General features: G+C 42.8%; 1 protein-coding gene across 1 annotated transcript in view; it reads right to left on the bottom strand.

The window, feature by feature from the left end:
- RBM33 (RNA binding motif protein 33) overlaps nt 1-14402 on the bottom strand; it is a 164448-nt gene that overhangs the window by 106871 nt on the left and 43175 nt on the right. The window contains exons 9-10 of the mRNA XM_025197781.1: nt 9028-9236; nt 6613-6868 (exon numbers count right to left, since the gene is read on the bottom strand). Of these exons, the coding sequence (XP_025053566.1) occupies nt 6613-6868; nt 9028-9236 (465 nt within the window). The remainder of the gene's footprint in view (nt 1-6612; nt 6869-9027; nt 9237-14402) is intronic.

The raw sequence follows: 14402 nt of genomic DNA, 5'->3' as shown, positions 1-14402 counted from the left end.
TGCTATGTTGGCTAGCACTATGGAAGAAAGAGACTTGGGGGTCATCATTGACCACAAGATGAACATGAGCCTGCAGTGCGATGCTGCGGCTAGTAAAGCGACCAAAACGCTGGCTTTCATCCATAGATGCTTCTCAAGCAAATCCCGGGACGTCATTCTCCCCCTGTACTCGGCCTTAGTGAGGCCACAGCTGGAGTACTGCTTCCAGTTTTGGGCTCCACAATTCAAAAAGGATGTGGAGAAGCTTGAGAGAGTCCAGAGAAGAGCCACGCGCATGATCAGAGGTCAGGGAAGCAGACCCTACGATGACAGGCTGAGAGCCCTGGGGCTCTTTAGCCTGAAAAAGCGCAGGCTCAGGGGTGATCTGATGGCCACCTACAAGTTTATCAGGGGTGACCACCAGCATCTGGGGGAACGTTTGTTCACCAGAGCGCCCCAAGGGATGATGAGGTCGAATGGTCACAAACTAGTACAAGATCGTTTCAGGCTGGACATAAGGAGGAATTTCTTTACTGTTCGAGCCCCCAAGGTCTGGAACAGCCTGCCACCGGAGGTGGTTCAAGCACCTTCATTGAACACCTTCAAGATGAAACTGGATGCTTATCTTGCTGGGATCCTATGACCCCAGCTGACTTCCTGCCCTTTGGGCGGGGGGGCTGGACTCGATGATCTTCCGAGGTCCCTTCCAGCCCTGATGTCTATGAAATCTATGAAATTGTTCAAAGAATTCTTTCTTTGCAGTTTTTTTTTGTCCGAGTTTCGAGATACGTGTCAGAGGCGGACCCGGAGAGAGGAAGAGAAGACGCAGAGGTCTGACGTGTGACTTCGCCATAACACCTATTGAACTCCTCGTGATTGAACTTTTTGTGACCAACGTACTTATGTGTGTTTGTATTGGTTACTATCTGATTCGATCCGTTGAGGACAAGCTTTTTTCGTTGTATGTTTTTGTATATAGCCGGTTACCTCTCTAGAGGAGTGATGAGTTAGACGGCGTGCGTGTGCTCCAAATTCCAGCTGTACCATCGGCAAGGGGGCATGTCAGAACTGATTAGTTGAGCGCCTCGGTACAGTGGAACTTTCTAGCACAAGGCACGGTGAGACAGGGAAATTCTCGGCACAGTGGAGAGCCCCGGCGTGGAAAAGTTCCCCCCCATTCATATGCAAATGCACATACTCTAATTGGCCAGTTTCAAATTATTCCTACGTGGCGGATGGCAATTGGCTCGCTAGCTGTATAAAGGGTTGGAGTCGTTTCCGCCCAGGTTGGAGAACTCCGTGCTCGTCTCGGAGTGGAACATGGCGGTCTGATCACCCGCTACGACTCCCCGTCGACGACCCCCCCGACGTACCCCCGTGTCCTGCATGCTCGAGTTACCCGGTTTAAAGATCTTGTCTTATAAGAGCTCCTCGGTTTGATTGGAACAGAAGTTTGAAGTTAACTTTCTCCTTACGCTGTACATCGTGACAGTGTAAGTAAAGCCATCTTTGTTTGAACCAGTACACGTTTGTGCCCAATTCTACTCCAGCGGTCACAAGTACCCTTCTGTACGTGCCGGGTTTGTGGCTACAACCCAGACGACCCCTTCCCGGATCCCAAGCTCGGTCACCCACGAAGGGAACTTCTTTGACGTAAGCGATGTGGAGATAAAGACAAGTTCTTCTCCAATATAAAAAATTATGTTCATCTTTGGGATGAGCACAATTCCTGACAGGGCTCCTCAATGGAAAAAAGACTCAAGATCCTTCTTTAGGCCAAAGCCATGGCCACTAGAGAGACCACTTCATTTGACGCAACTGTTGAAATGGCAACTTCATAACCAATTACACTATAGATATTGAAACTCTTTCAGAAGGGCATCTGGTTCCAACCATGAAAAAATTAAAAAAAAAAATAGGAAGGTGAGAAAGTAAGTTTCTACAATTTGCAAACAGAACAATGTCCTTCATGCAGATGCTCAAAAGTACCTGAACCCAACCCTGACAAAGTTACCTAGCAGTTCTCAAAGAGTGCTTTGAGGAAAAACTAAGTGAACTGTTGTCATTAGCTGTTAGCACAATCTGCAAGTTTGGGCACCATGAGCCTTAATTTACAAATTAATTTCTAGTCTTGGTATTTCAGCTTCAAAGCAGCACAGTCTAACAAACCTGGTGAAAAACACAGCTATATAATCATACAAATCCACCCCCCCATGTCCTACTTTCAGACACTGTAGTATGTAAGCACCCTCTGTATATCTTGAGATGTCACAACAAGTTAAGGAGAGCAGAATACCATCTGCAGGCAACAAGAAACCAAATTGTTCTTTATTACTTTTCCAGTTTGTTCTTTTATCCTTCCCAGTCATTAAGTTGCATGCTAAATGCTTAGGAAAAACAGGTCTCCATTTCCTTTGCTAGCACTGAAATCTTTATTTCCTACTTCAAAAATGCAAAATTGTAATTAACTCAGGGAAATGATGGCCAGGTTGTCTGGGAGCAAGTCTAAGCTAAAAAGGAGTCTGTAGAGCTGGTTGCTCTTTAAGGAGGCCGTATTTAGGGCGCAGGAGCAAGTTATCCCAATGCAAAATAATGAAAAGTGCAACAGGAGACCAACCTAGTGAGACAGCAATCTTTGCAATGAGTTGAAACAAAAGAGAATCCTCCAAAAAGTATACTCTTCTTTAGTGATGTGACCAAGCTTATAACAGTATAGAGAGGGCACAGGAGGGGGCAGGGGCAGGGGAAAGGAGAAGAGGAAAGAGAAGTGAGAGCATCAGGAAGGCTAAGGCATGACTTGAGATGCAACTAGCAAGGGATGTAAAAGACAATAAAAAGGGATTCTACAAGTATGTCAGAAGTAAGAGGTACCTAACAGAATGCAGATGGCAATCTAGTTATAGGTGATGAAGAGAAGGTTTAAATATTTCATGCCTTTTTTTACTTCGGTCTTCATGAATCAAACCAGCTACCAGAAGACAAGCACAGTTGGCTGATGGGACTGAGTGCAATCTTAGCAAATGTGTAGATGAACTGAAGTTGGGTAGAATTAAAAAGACACTGGAGTGAAGGCCCCAGATTTGGCATGACCTAGATAAACTGGTAAAATGGTTCAAAACAAAATCAGATGAAATTCAACAAAGAAAATTACGAAGTCCTTAAGATGTAATAACGGCATGCACAAATACAGACTGGAGAAAGACTGGCTAGACCGCAGTACTGCAGAAAAAGACCTGAGGGCTATAATGGATCACAAACTGAAGTTGTAGATTCTCCATCCCTGGAAATTTACAAGAGCCAGTTAGGCGCACACTTGGCTGGGATGGTTTAGCCAGGAACGATCCCAACTTGTGCAGGGGTCTGGACTATATGACCATATGAAGTTCCTTCCAGGCCTATTTTCCTATCATCCTAATTTATCCAAGCGTAAGTACTGATGCCTGAATCAGACTCCTTAAATTTTCTCCCTTGTATAGTGCTGGAAATACTAAAATTGTGTCTTTCTTCAGAGCAACAAATCTTGCTGGATAGGAGTGATGCATCACTGAAGTCCCGCTGCAATCTTCAATAATCATGCAATTTATAGGTATTCAAGTGAAGTGGCCCTCCTACTACAATATGAAAAACTGATATATAGTTGGATTCGAGTTAAGGTCATTAAAAAAACCCTAAGCTTCCCTTTTTGCTCTTTAACAAAGGAGACTTTAATTTTTTTGACGTAGAGAGGACTGATAAACTCATGTCAACACAAATTAGCAAACAACATCGCACTGAAATGTAGTATTCATAAAAAACAAAAACCACACTCATTCTTGAGGTCCATGTCTTCTGGAAAAAGGACTAGATGTTATATGGATCTGTTGAAAGGAGGGCCAACAAATTAACAATGCAAATGATGTATTTAGGATAATGATATGCCACTGGCATGCTCAAAATACTACATATGCTTCAACAAGGCACACAGTACAATAATACAGCAGCAGCATCCATAGTCTCTACTGATGTGAAAACTAAAATTAGATAAAAGGTGGATGGAACTGTGCTGGTCTGCTCTTGGGGGTCAAAAATCCCCATAAGGCATTACCTACAGGTGGAAGATGTCCATCTGATGTAGAAAAATTATTCACTGGATGAGGGATCATACAAAGGTCTGGGACAGGCTAACATCTAGTCTTTACTTTTCTTTTAACAAATACCTAGAACAGTCATGCTGGAAATGCTAGAACTATTCATCCAAAACTAAAGAGCTTTGGACTATTTCCAAATATTCAGATGTAGTGACTGATTGGGTGGGAACCACTGATTTTATTAAATGGGCAGAAAAGTGAAATAATCTCTAGGAAAGAGCCACTATAAAGCCAACTGTGAGAAACATGCTTGACTAAACAGATTTTTACCCAACTGGGGATGTCTAGTCCTGCCAACTTTTTACCTATTCAGAAAAATTAGTCATGAGCCTGTACCCATGCTGACTTGACGAAAAATATACTTATAAAGCCTGAAGGTAGAAACACTGCTTTTGTTAGTGCTGGCAAGAGCACAAACATACATCAACCGATGCAGGTATCTCCCTATTCTAAAGATTCAATACACAGCCAAAAAGTAGTCAAATTATATTGCTCTATTAAAAGCTCTCTGTTCTGCTGCCCAATAAAGACACTTGTACGAAATGAGCTACAGGAAAAAAGCATTTGCTTCCCAGGCTCCGAACTGAATAATCTCCAAAAATGGAGTAAAATAAGAGAGATGTACATTAATATCAGACAAAGAGCATTTGGCTTGTACCTTTTACAGAGACATTCAAAGGGTGTCTTAGGCTACGAACAGATGTTCCATTTCTACCAAGAAAAGCACTGTTCTCCCAGTAGAAAACAAAAACCATGCAGACCTTCAAGCTTTGTCTCCTGGAGCAAACAAACATGGCCACCGAGAGAAAAATAACCCAAGAATAACCGAGTCAAGTCATTCCTAGAAGAGTTTCTCCTGGGAAATGTGGAATGTCTGCACACTTTTCCTCCACTTAACTCCTCCACCAGAAAAAGTGGAGCCAGGGGAAAGGTTCCCATGCCTTCCCAAGACTGGGGTTACTGGCTTAGAGAAGGCACAGAGGGCATCTACTTCTGAGTGTCCCAGTGACAGGGGTGAGGAAGCAGCCACTGCCTCCTTCTCACACCTGAGTTCCTGGTTTGAGCAGCAGGCAGGGGTTGTACATACTACTTACTCTTCCCAGAGCTTACCCACGGGCCCCGCTGGAGCTGCTCTGGAAGAAATTTCTTCCAGTAGTAATGAATGTTTGTATGCAACCTTCGTCTATGACGTTAAAACAGCTGTGGCCGTTCTGAAGAGTGCCAGACTAAAGCTGGAATTATCACTTGAAAAATTACAACTGCAGTCTTGCCCAGTTTTCAAAAACAAACATGTTACTTTGAAAATAGGTTCTCTTTACTGACAAATCAACCAAACCTGTTCGCAAGTTTTACTTTCATGGAACTAACATTCAAGCTAACTCACAGTAGAAAAGGCTCTCTCCCAAATGGCCATGGTCAAACTACCATATTTTATTGTATACAAAATGCCCCCAAATAAAATAGATACAATGTTTTAGAAGGCAGAATGTAGAGAAAAGATTTTAACAGAGTCATGGCTGACTCTGTTCTCAGGAAGATTTCCTGTCACAGAGTGCCCCAGAAGTGTGGCAGAAGGAAGTTCCTGGTGCCAGGTGCCTTACCCAGACTATCTCCTGGGATGTTACACTTCCTAGACACACTGCGCACTGACAGATATGAAAAAACAAAACAAAAAAGCCTGGCACCACCAGAAGAGGAAGCATGTTAATTCAATGTGACTTCACAGCACCTATGTAGATCAGGCGCTTCAGCAGGGCTTTTTAGCACCGTTAGCTAAAGCTGATTCAATTAGCTATTACACAGAAGTGCCAAAAATCCCTGCTGAAGTGCTCACTCTCTATATAGACGTTAGGCGAGCTGGGTTAAACTAATGCGATGTCTCTTCTAGGCATGCCTTGCGCTTGGTGTGGGGGTGCACCAAGCTTAAAATAAAACACTGTTTTGGGGTTTTTGTGTTTTTTCGACATCTGTAAGCAGCCTCAATGTTTCCCCACACACTCTGTCACACAAGATTAGGCCCCAGACTCTTACGAGGGCAGTAGCAAGAACTGTTAGTTCTTTACTGTAAACAGTTCTTTATATAAAAAGTTCCTGTAAATAAAGTGTTGTTTCCACATGACAAACCTCACTGAGACACTACAAGCAGCTCATTTGCTGCTTCAGGCACAATCAACGACACTCAGTCACTAGCTATGGCTGTGAGAGGGCTAACAGGACTCATCTTGCCAGCTGCATGGCATGCACAGCATCTCCAAGTTTTTTCTTTGCTGGAAAAGAAGCACAGTCCCTGGTTTAAACAAGCACCCCAGTTTTGGAGGGCTGATTTTTGGGGAAAAGGTATGGGATGTATGCAAGAAGATATTGTATGTTATGTCTAACTCAGGCAAAATATGTTTGAAAAGCTACAACTGAATGACTATCCAAAAAATCAATGTATATAAAACATTACCAGTACAGGGATAAGGGCACAGAAATGCAAACCTCATGGTACAGGTGGGAAACTAACCTTGCACAGGTGTCACTACTGTCCCTTTGAAATGTGGATTTATATGTATATTCTTCGGCTGCTGGGGCGTCACTGGAGGTGGAGTCATCATTATTCTAGGCGTTTCCATTTGCGGGGGCATATGCATCCCTGGAGGTGGAGGAGAATGATGTTGATGCTGTATAGGAAGCAGAGACTGTAGCTGTTGCTGCTGTTGTTGCTGGAACAGACTTCTAATAGGCTGCTGATGAGGAGGAATTAACCTCTGTGAATGAGTCTAAGAAACAACATATAAGACCATAATTAATGGGACTTAAAATTCAAGTACAGTATGTAAAACATCAATACAAAAAAGTGCATACAAAACATATGGCTAGGCCAGGGGTGGGCAAAATATGGCCTGCGGGCCAGATCCGGGCCGCCAGACCATTCTATCCAGCCCGGAGGGCCCCTAAAATATTTAGAAAATTAATATTTATCTGCCCTTGGCTCCCGTCAAAGATGATAGGAGCCAGGGGCAATAGAACCCAGGGGAAGCCACGGCAGGCTCCTGCAACAGCAGGGCTGCTGCTGCTGCTCAGTCTGGGTGGGTTGTGCACCCATCCCCAGCTATACCACGGGGCTGGGGCAGGGGCACTGGGAGCGAGCGGACATGCGGGAACCAGTGGTAGCCAGGTAGGAGTGTGGTGCCAGTGTCCCGAGGCCAGCCCCAGCAGGAGCCAGAGCAGGGTAGCAGGAGCGCAAGGTCCCAGGCGGAAGGGCCTCTATGGAGCCGGGTCAGCTCCGCCCCCCTCTCCCTGCTGGTGCAGCCCAGCCTGGCTCCACAGACTCCTGCCAACCCACAACACACGCTTCTGCCACCCCAATCTAGGCCCTGCTGGCACCAACTCCAGGGCACGAGCACAGGTCCCACACTCCCATATGCATCCTCCTCCCCACCCCCCCGCCACTTTCCCAACTTTCCTGCCCGGCCACTCCATACTACTTGGCTCCTATACCCACATATACATCCCTACAAACAATCACTTCTGCATATACAGTAGAAACATACACAAATCAGGACAAAAATATATTTTTTAATTAAATCAAAATACAGTATTATAGGTGTTTGATTTTTAGTATGTAATTTTTTTCAGAGGTTAGGGGCAGGGCTTCCAGTTCCAAGATGACGACCAGGAGGTGGGGCTACCCACGTGGCCTTTGACAGCTTGCCAAAATGCAGTAAGTGGCCCTCCACACAAAATAATTGCCCACCCCTGACCCAGGCACATAGGAAACCAGATGATGGGAAATGGCGAGACTGTAACCTTAACACCTGCAGGAACACAGCCAAGCTGATCAGAAATGTGTGAGATGACAGGAGCATGACAAGAGCAGAGATGCTCACAATAGTAATATTATTTAAAATCAAAATAAACTGAGAAATATCGCAACACAAGTTGGTTAAAAAAAATAAAGCATGCAACTGATTTGTTATTCCTCCTCCTAGTCTGTTCTACAAAAACAGAAGTCTGGTTTTCTACCCACTGAATATTCCATTCACTTGTCAGTAATTCAAATTTCATCACTCATCAGCCAAAAAGACTTTAGAGATGCAGATGGCAGATCATGAAGAACAACAAAAATAAATCTTTATATTTATTTCTTGATCACTGGCACTATTCTTAGATAAGACAAACCTTAAATTTGACTATTAAGACAAATTAAGGTTTAATAGTTTGTGATCCTTATTGTGCCAACAGTCCTTCTCTTGTAGTTGCAGTTACAGAACTTAACTCACCTGCAGTCCAAGGACTATTACCCAAAACTGCTGGAGCAGAAAGCTGCCGCAACTACATTTCTGATGTGTGCATAATCTCATTTAGGTATTTATTTGCCTCCTGTCAGAACATGCCATGTTAGAAATAAGAATATTCCACTATGTTTTTAATGCAACCTCATTTTTTTAATTGAACATTTTGAAAGACAGGAACGCTCCACAGAATTATATTTTCCTTTCAAGGAAAGTAGCAACCAGTAATACAGAACTAAAGAGGGTCTCAAACATCTAGAAAAAATACTTTATCTGTTTATACTGAAGAATAGTAACGAGTGAAGTAGCTGCATTATCTATCTGCTGTGTACCTGAAAATTTGCAGAGTTTGTAATATCAGGTTTCTGTAACTACAAAGCAGAAACAAGGTTCCTCATATTTCCATGATTACTCCGTGGTAAGGACCCTTTTACTATAAGCTCCATTAGGACAGCAGCAGATGCCGCTTCACGTTTTTTACAATCTCTGTAAACTATTATAAAAAGATAATTTCCGAAAGCTAGAATCAATTTTTGAAAAAAGAACTGCACAATGATTCACAGGTTAGAATAATGTCTTTTTATCCCCTGTAAATGATTTCTTGAAGCATATTCAAATAGGAAATACTATGCACTAAAAGGTACCGTTGTTGATGGCTGCGTTGGCAGCAATGCAGGCCTGTGATCCTTCATTCTTCCCCTTTCATTGTTGTCTCTTCTTTGTTCTCCCATTCCATGACACATTACTGAACCTCCTCTCCTCCCTCCTCTCCTTGAGCCGTACCGTCCTTGTTTAAACTGTCTTTCCCTTTCTTCAAATTCAAGTAATGCTGCTTTGGCTTCTGCAGAAAGTTCTGTTACATGAGAAAAATGTACATTTAGATACATGTTGAAAAGACACAGAAAAGATTAGGGAAGACACCACTAGGAGTAGAGAAAACTGTCACAAGAAAACGTACATGTTCTTTGATCTCCTTCAGGTGGCATGTTAACATTTCATTAAAAGAACATTTTTTTCTTGGCATATTTGTTTCCTTTTGCAAAGATAAATAGTGTCAGTGAATGAAATTAAAACATGAAAGAAAACGTTACTATACTACTAAAGTTTGTCTTGTTATACAAGTTGTTTACATGATGCAACAGAAGCTAGACTGCCGGCACTGGAAACTGTACACGGCACAAAGGAAGCATCTGCAAACATTGCAGGTTACATTGCACTTTCCGTCATAACTTAGGTTTGTGTTTGACTTTCTGCTCTCAGGGTCTGTTCTTTACCAAAGACATTCTCTGAATGTTTAAACAAATTCAGTTTATCCCATTTTTCAAGCAGCAGGAAGAACCATGCAACATCCTATATACATGGTTAAATTCTCCACTAAACATATAAAAGGCATTACAGATTTAGGACTCGCCTATAGTTGGGAATTTTAATACAGTTGTCCCTACATTTACATGACTAAATGTGGTAGACAGTAATCAACTAGGACCTTATAACAAAGTTAAAGCCCAGAACAATACCCAAAACCAAGTCAAGGAGCAACCACTGTATAACTGAGTCAGGAGATCAAATTACAGATGCACAGATGCTTCTAATAATGAAGTCTGTGCTACATTTCAAGGAAGCAAAGTGAAAGTTTCGTAAGCAGCATTTTTCCGGGCTATGTAGCACATTTGAATGGGGTACATTTTCTGACACATTCAATAAACCTAATACACTTATTACTACATATGCACAAAATTATGCTTTGTTGCTCTGGAAAATTACCTTAACCTCTCTTTACCGAGTCAGTTACTTTAACAATGCTAATGTTGACATTTTTGCCCAGGTATTTTTTGTATGCTGAAAAGTATGTGTGTACTTACAGTTCATACACAAGTGCATTTTCACACACGGCAATAACATGAGAATTCTACTTTTGAATTAAAAGAAATAACCAATTCTTAATGCCAGAATTTAAATAGGAGAGTCTTGAGTAAACGTAACTGCTTTAAAAGGGGATGAGGAGCTGCCACAGGATGCATCAGCACAATGCAACAGTTATCTCCATGTGTACCTGTAGTGATACAACTGTAGCAAAACATCACTGCAACTTGAGCATGTCTCATGCAAGGTTAAAAAGTTGCATTGATTTAGCTAACTTGTAGTAGTGTGACAGTCCTGGAAAGTCACTAGAATATCTAGCCACAAAACTGGCAGAAGACGTAAAGCTACTTAAATCACTGTTTTTTTAAACAAACTTAGAAATAGTATCAACTAAGCCTTAAAGTCCACAACTGATTGAGGTGCAATATATGTGGGAAGTTGTGCCCATAGCTGTAGCTGTTTCTATGTTGCTGGATACAATTCCATGTCTGAATTGCAAAGGATGCATTTTTTTGCAAGAAAAAAGAACAAGTGGCCTAACTATTGAGTGTTGAAGCCTGAACAACATTCAGACCATTTTTTTCTGAAAAGCAGACTATTTAGAACTTGTTGAGCACTGTATGATGCAGTAAAAACTGCAGAAACCCTGAAATTTCAAGATGCATTATACTCATACGCTGCTTTTGCCTGTTGCTGAAAAGAAGAAAGGATATTTTCCTCCCTGCGTTTTTCTCCAAAAGTAACTGGAGACACTAGATGCTGTGCTCTTTTCTTCCCACAAGCATCATAGGTAGAAAGACTTTGCCTTATTTGGCAGAGGCAAGAGGGTTCTCTGACTTTTTCCCCTTCCACCATACCTAAGGGATCTCAGCTTCCTACTAAATTAGGAAGTGGGAAAACTTAGCTGACGGCTGTCCAACTAGCAAGCCCACAACCTGCAGGCCACCCACTATGGTTAAATCATGGCCTACACGGCTTGTCAGTGAGCTTCAGAAACCAAAGGATGAACATCGCTGCCATTTACCCGCTACCCCGATCCCTTGCTCACGATCACATTCTAGTTTTTCAACACTCAGTGGCAGGGGAAAAATGCTGCATTCTGGAAGTCTGGATTCTGAGGCTGTGTTGACAAGCCAAGGCCCCACCACCAAAGAACCAAAGATAGGTCATCCAGACCATGGCCCCAGATGGAGCTGGAAACCCCGGAGGCATCACAAATGACTGTTGAGTCTCTAAAGGGAACAACTGAGCCCTGTGCACCCATGGCATGGTCAAGCAAGTCCTCTAGCCAGGGCTCCACTGTGTGGAAAGCAACAGCTCCACCTATTCCTGCAATCTGGAAGGAATCTACTGTATGCGTCATGCAAGTTTCCTTTTTCGGGGCTGAAAAGAATCTCTCGCCCTAGAGTGTTCTTTAATCTTCCCTGCAACAGACAGCCTAGCAGGTGGTTAGGAGATAAAGTTCATGTTGTTACAGCCTGCCATGCACCTAGTTTGTTACTAATTTTGAAAGAGTCCTGCTCCATTACACAATGGAACTGGGGTTGGGCAAGATATGCCCTAAGAGAACTGGGGGAAAAGGGTTAAGAATTCTTATGCCTGGCAAGGAAATGAGGCAATATCCCTTTGCCCAGCATTTTACATTTAGGTATAGGTCGCACGCTCAGCTTTTTCAATACAAAGGCTAAAATCTCATGTAAGTATGAATATGCAAAAACAGGGTTTTGCCACATTAATTACCTTAGGCACTATTACACGCGCTGTGAAGATGACAGTTATGGGGATAGGATTTTTGTGAATTTCACCCAGTTTTTTTTAACTCACCAAAAATTTCTCGGAGAGCAAAAACATGCATTAGATATCAGGAGATATGATAAGCTTTAATTCCCTTTCTTTTTTAAAATGACAAGAAAATTAATTTAAGGTCATTAGCTTAGATCCTATCCCAACAAATAGTTCTAGATCATATCCATCAGGAAACAATGCAGGATTACAGGACATTCACTTGCCTTAAGCACTCATATCAAATACAATAATTTAAGGTTCCCTTAACAGCCTTAGCTCATTCTCAGTGCATGCACAGACTATTTTGACCTCTGATACACACACGTGTATGTGTTAAAACTGTATTATCCCCATGGTATTATGCTGCACACTGTAAGATATATTTATATATTGTAAAGAGAGAGAGAAAGAGTATCTATATATACTAATTGTGTGTGGGGGTGTAACTGCAGTGCACAGCATAAAAGAGAAAGAGAGAGAGAGAGAGAGAGAGAGAGAGAGAGTGTATCTAGATATACTAATTGTGTGTGGGGGTGTAACTGCAGTGTACAGCATAAAAATTCAGGGTGCACCAATAAGAGGTTTTGGGGACCAATACTGATAGCTGGTATTTAAGGAGGCATATCATTCAATACTGATCCAATTTCCAATACAGCTGCGTCCAGCTGGTCAGTCTGTTGCAGTGTAAGGGGAGGGGGGAGAGAAGGGGAATGGGGGGGCTCAAATCAAGGACCCCCCCGCGGTGAGGAAGGGACTGGGGCAGGTCAGGCACAGGACGGAGCTGCGGCTCATGGGAGGGGCTCCTGCTGCTGCTTGCACCCCATGGGGGGAGCGGGGGATATGCCCCCAGATCTGTATGGGGTGGGCTGCAGCTCCAGGCTGGGGCCAGGGCTGTATGGGGCTCTTCTCAGCAGTGGCTGGGCTCAGAGCGGACACTGGGGGGGGTGGCAGCCACCCCAAATTTTGCCCTAGCCCCACTCCCAGTGCTGCTGCCACGGCACAGCCCCAGCTCTTCCTGGCACACGAATGGAGGCGAGGCATTGAGCCGGGGCTGGGCTGGGTGGGCACACAGCAGTGGCACTGGGAGCGGGGCTACGGTGAAATCTGGGGTGGCTGCAGCCCCCTCCCAGAGCTACTGGCACCCACTCCAAGGCCAGCCCCTACCAAGAAGAGCCCTGCACATTCCCCCCCGCCCCACAAGAGCCGAAGCTCCATCCCACACCTGCTCTGCCCTGCCCCCTCCCTACAGGGGGGCGGACGCATGCAGCACAGGCATTTATCATCCAAATTATCAGCCCCAACGGGTCGATTTCTGATACAGCAAATTTTCTTTATATGGGTACCGATCCGATATCGGACCGATGTATCAGTGCACCTCTAATAAAAATACCATGAGTATAATTCTATTTGAATGTGTATACACACACACACACACACACACACACACACACACACACACACACACACCATGAACGGTCTTAAAAACGAGTGGCATTAAGGGTGCCTCAAAGTTAAATTATGTGACTTTTTGCTTTATACTTTCTGTTTTTCCAGCACTCAACTCCTGATCTTATAACACAATACGTTTCTACATGCATGTGAAAAAGACAAATAGTGAAGTATTAACAGCTGACATTTCAGACAAAAAACCACAATCTATTAAAAGCAATAGCTGTCATTCCTCACACATGTAGATTATATTATACACAGTAGGGATCAATACCACTAAACACATTAACAGCTGTAGTTTTGTTTGTGACTTTCTATAATTCTAGAGACAGTTGTGGAAACTGAGGCAAATATTTTGTTTTTAACCACTCAAAGAAGGGGAGGAGCCTGGAGAATGACAGGATTGAAGAATAATCTTAGGTTTCAGCATCAAGCCACAGACAACAATTATTTACCCTTCTAAGGGATAAGGAAATAAGTCTCTTGTATAAATCACTGGGAACTCTACAGTCACTAAAGAATTAATCATAGTAAACACGCATGTGGTAAAACACTTTCCTTCCTCCCCAAAGATGAATGCAGTATCCCTAGAAATTGATTTCAGATTATTCCTACAATATTTACCCTCCTAAAACTTATCCAAAACACCAGTTCCACATTCATAGCTGAAGAAACATTTAGGGAAAGTCTCTAATCCATTCATGAAAGATTTTTTTTTTTTTTTTTTTTTTTTTTAATACTAGCACCCACTTCTAATCTTGACTATATAATTCTCTCACACACACACACACACACACACACACAGTTAATGCAGTGAATCAGCAATTATTTTTCTAGTGGCTCAAAATGTCAAGATTAATTTCACTATCCCTGGTAATAAAATGGTTTCAAATGACATCTTTAATCAGCAAGTAAGAAAGCA

Source organism: Alligator sinensis, unplaced genomic scaffold (genome assembly GCF_000455745.1).
Source record: "Alligator sinensis unplaced genomic scaffold, ASM45574v1 scaffold601_1, whole genome shotgun sequence".
Lineage (NCBI taxonomy): Eukaryota > Metazoa > Chordata > Crocodylia > Alligatoridae > Alligator > Alligator sinensis.
Note: the sequence above shows the minus strand (reverse complement) of the source record. Positions and strands in the feature narration are given on the sequence as shown.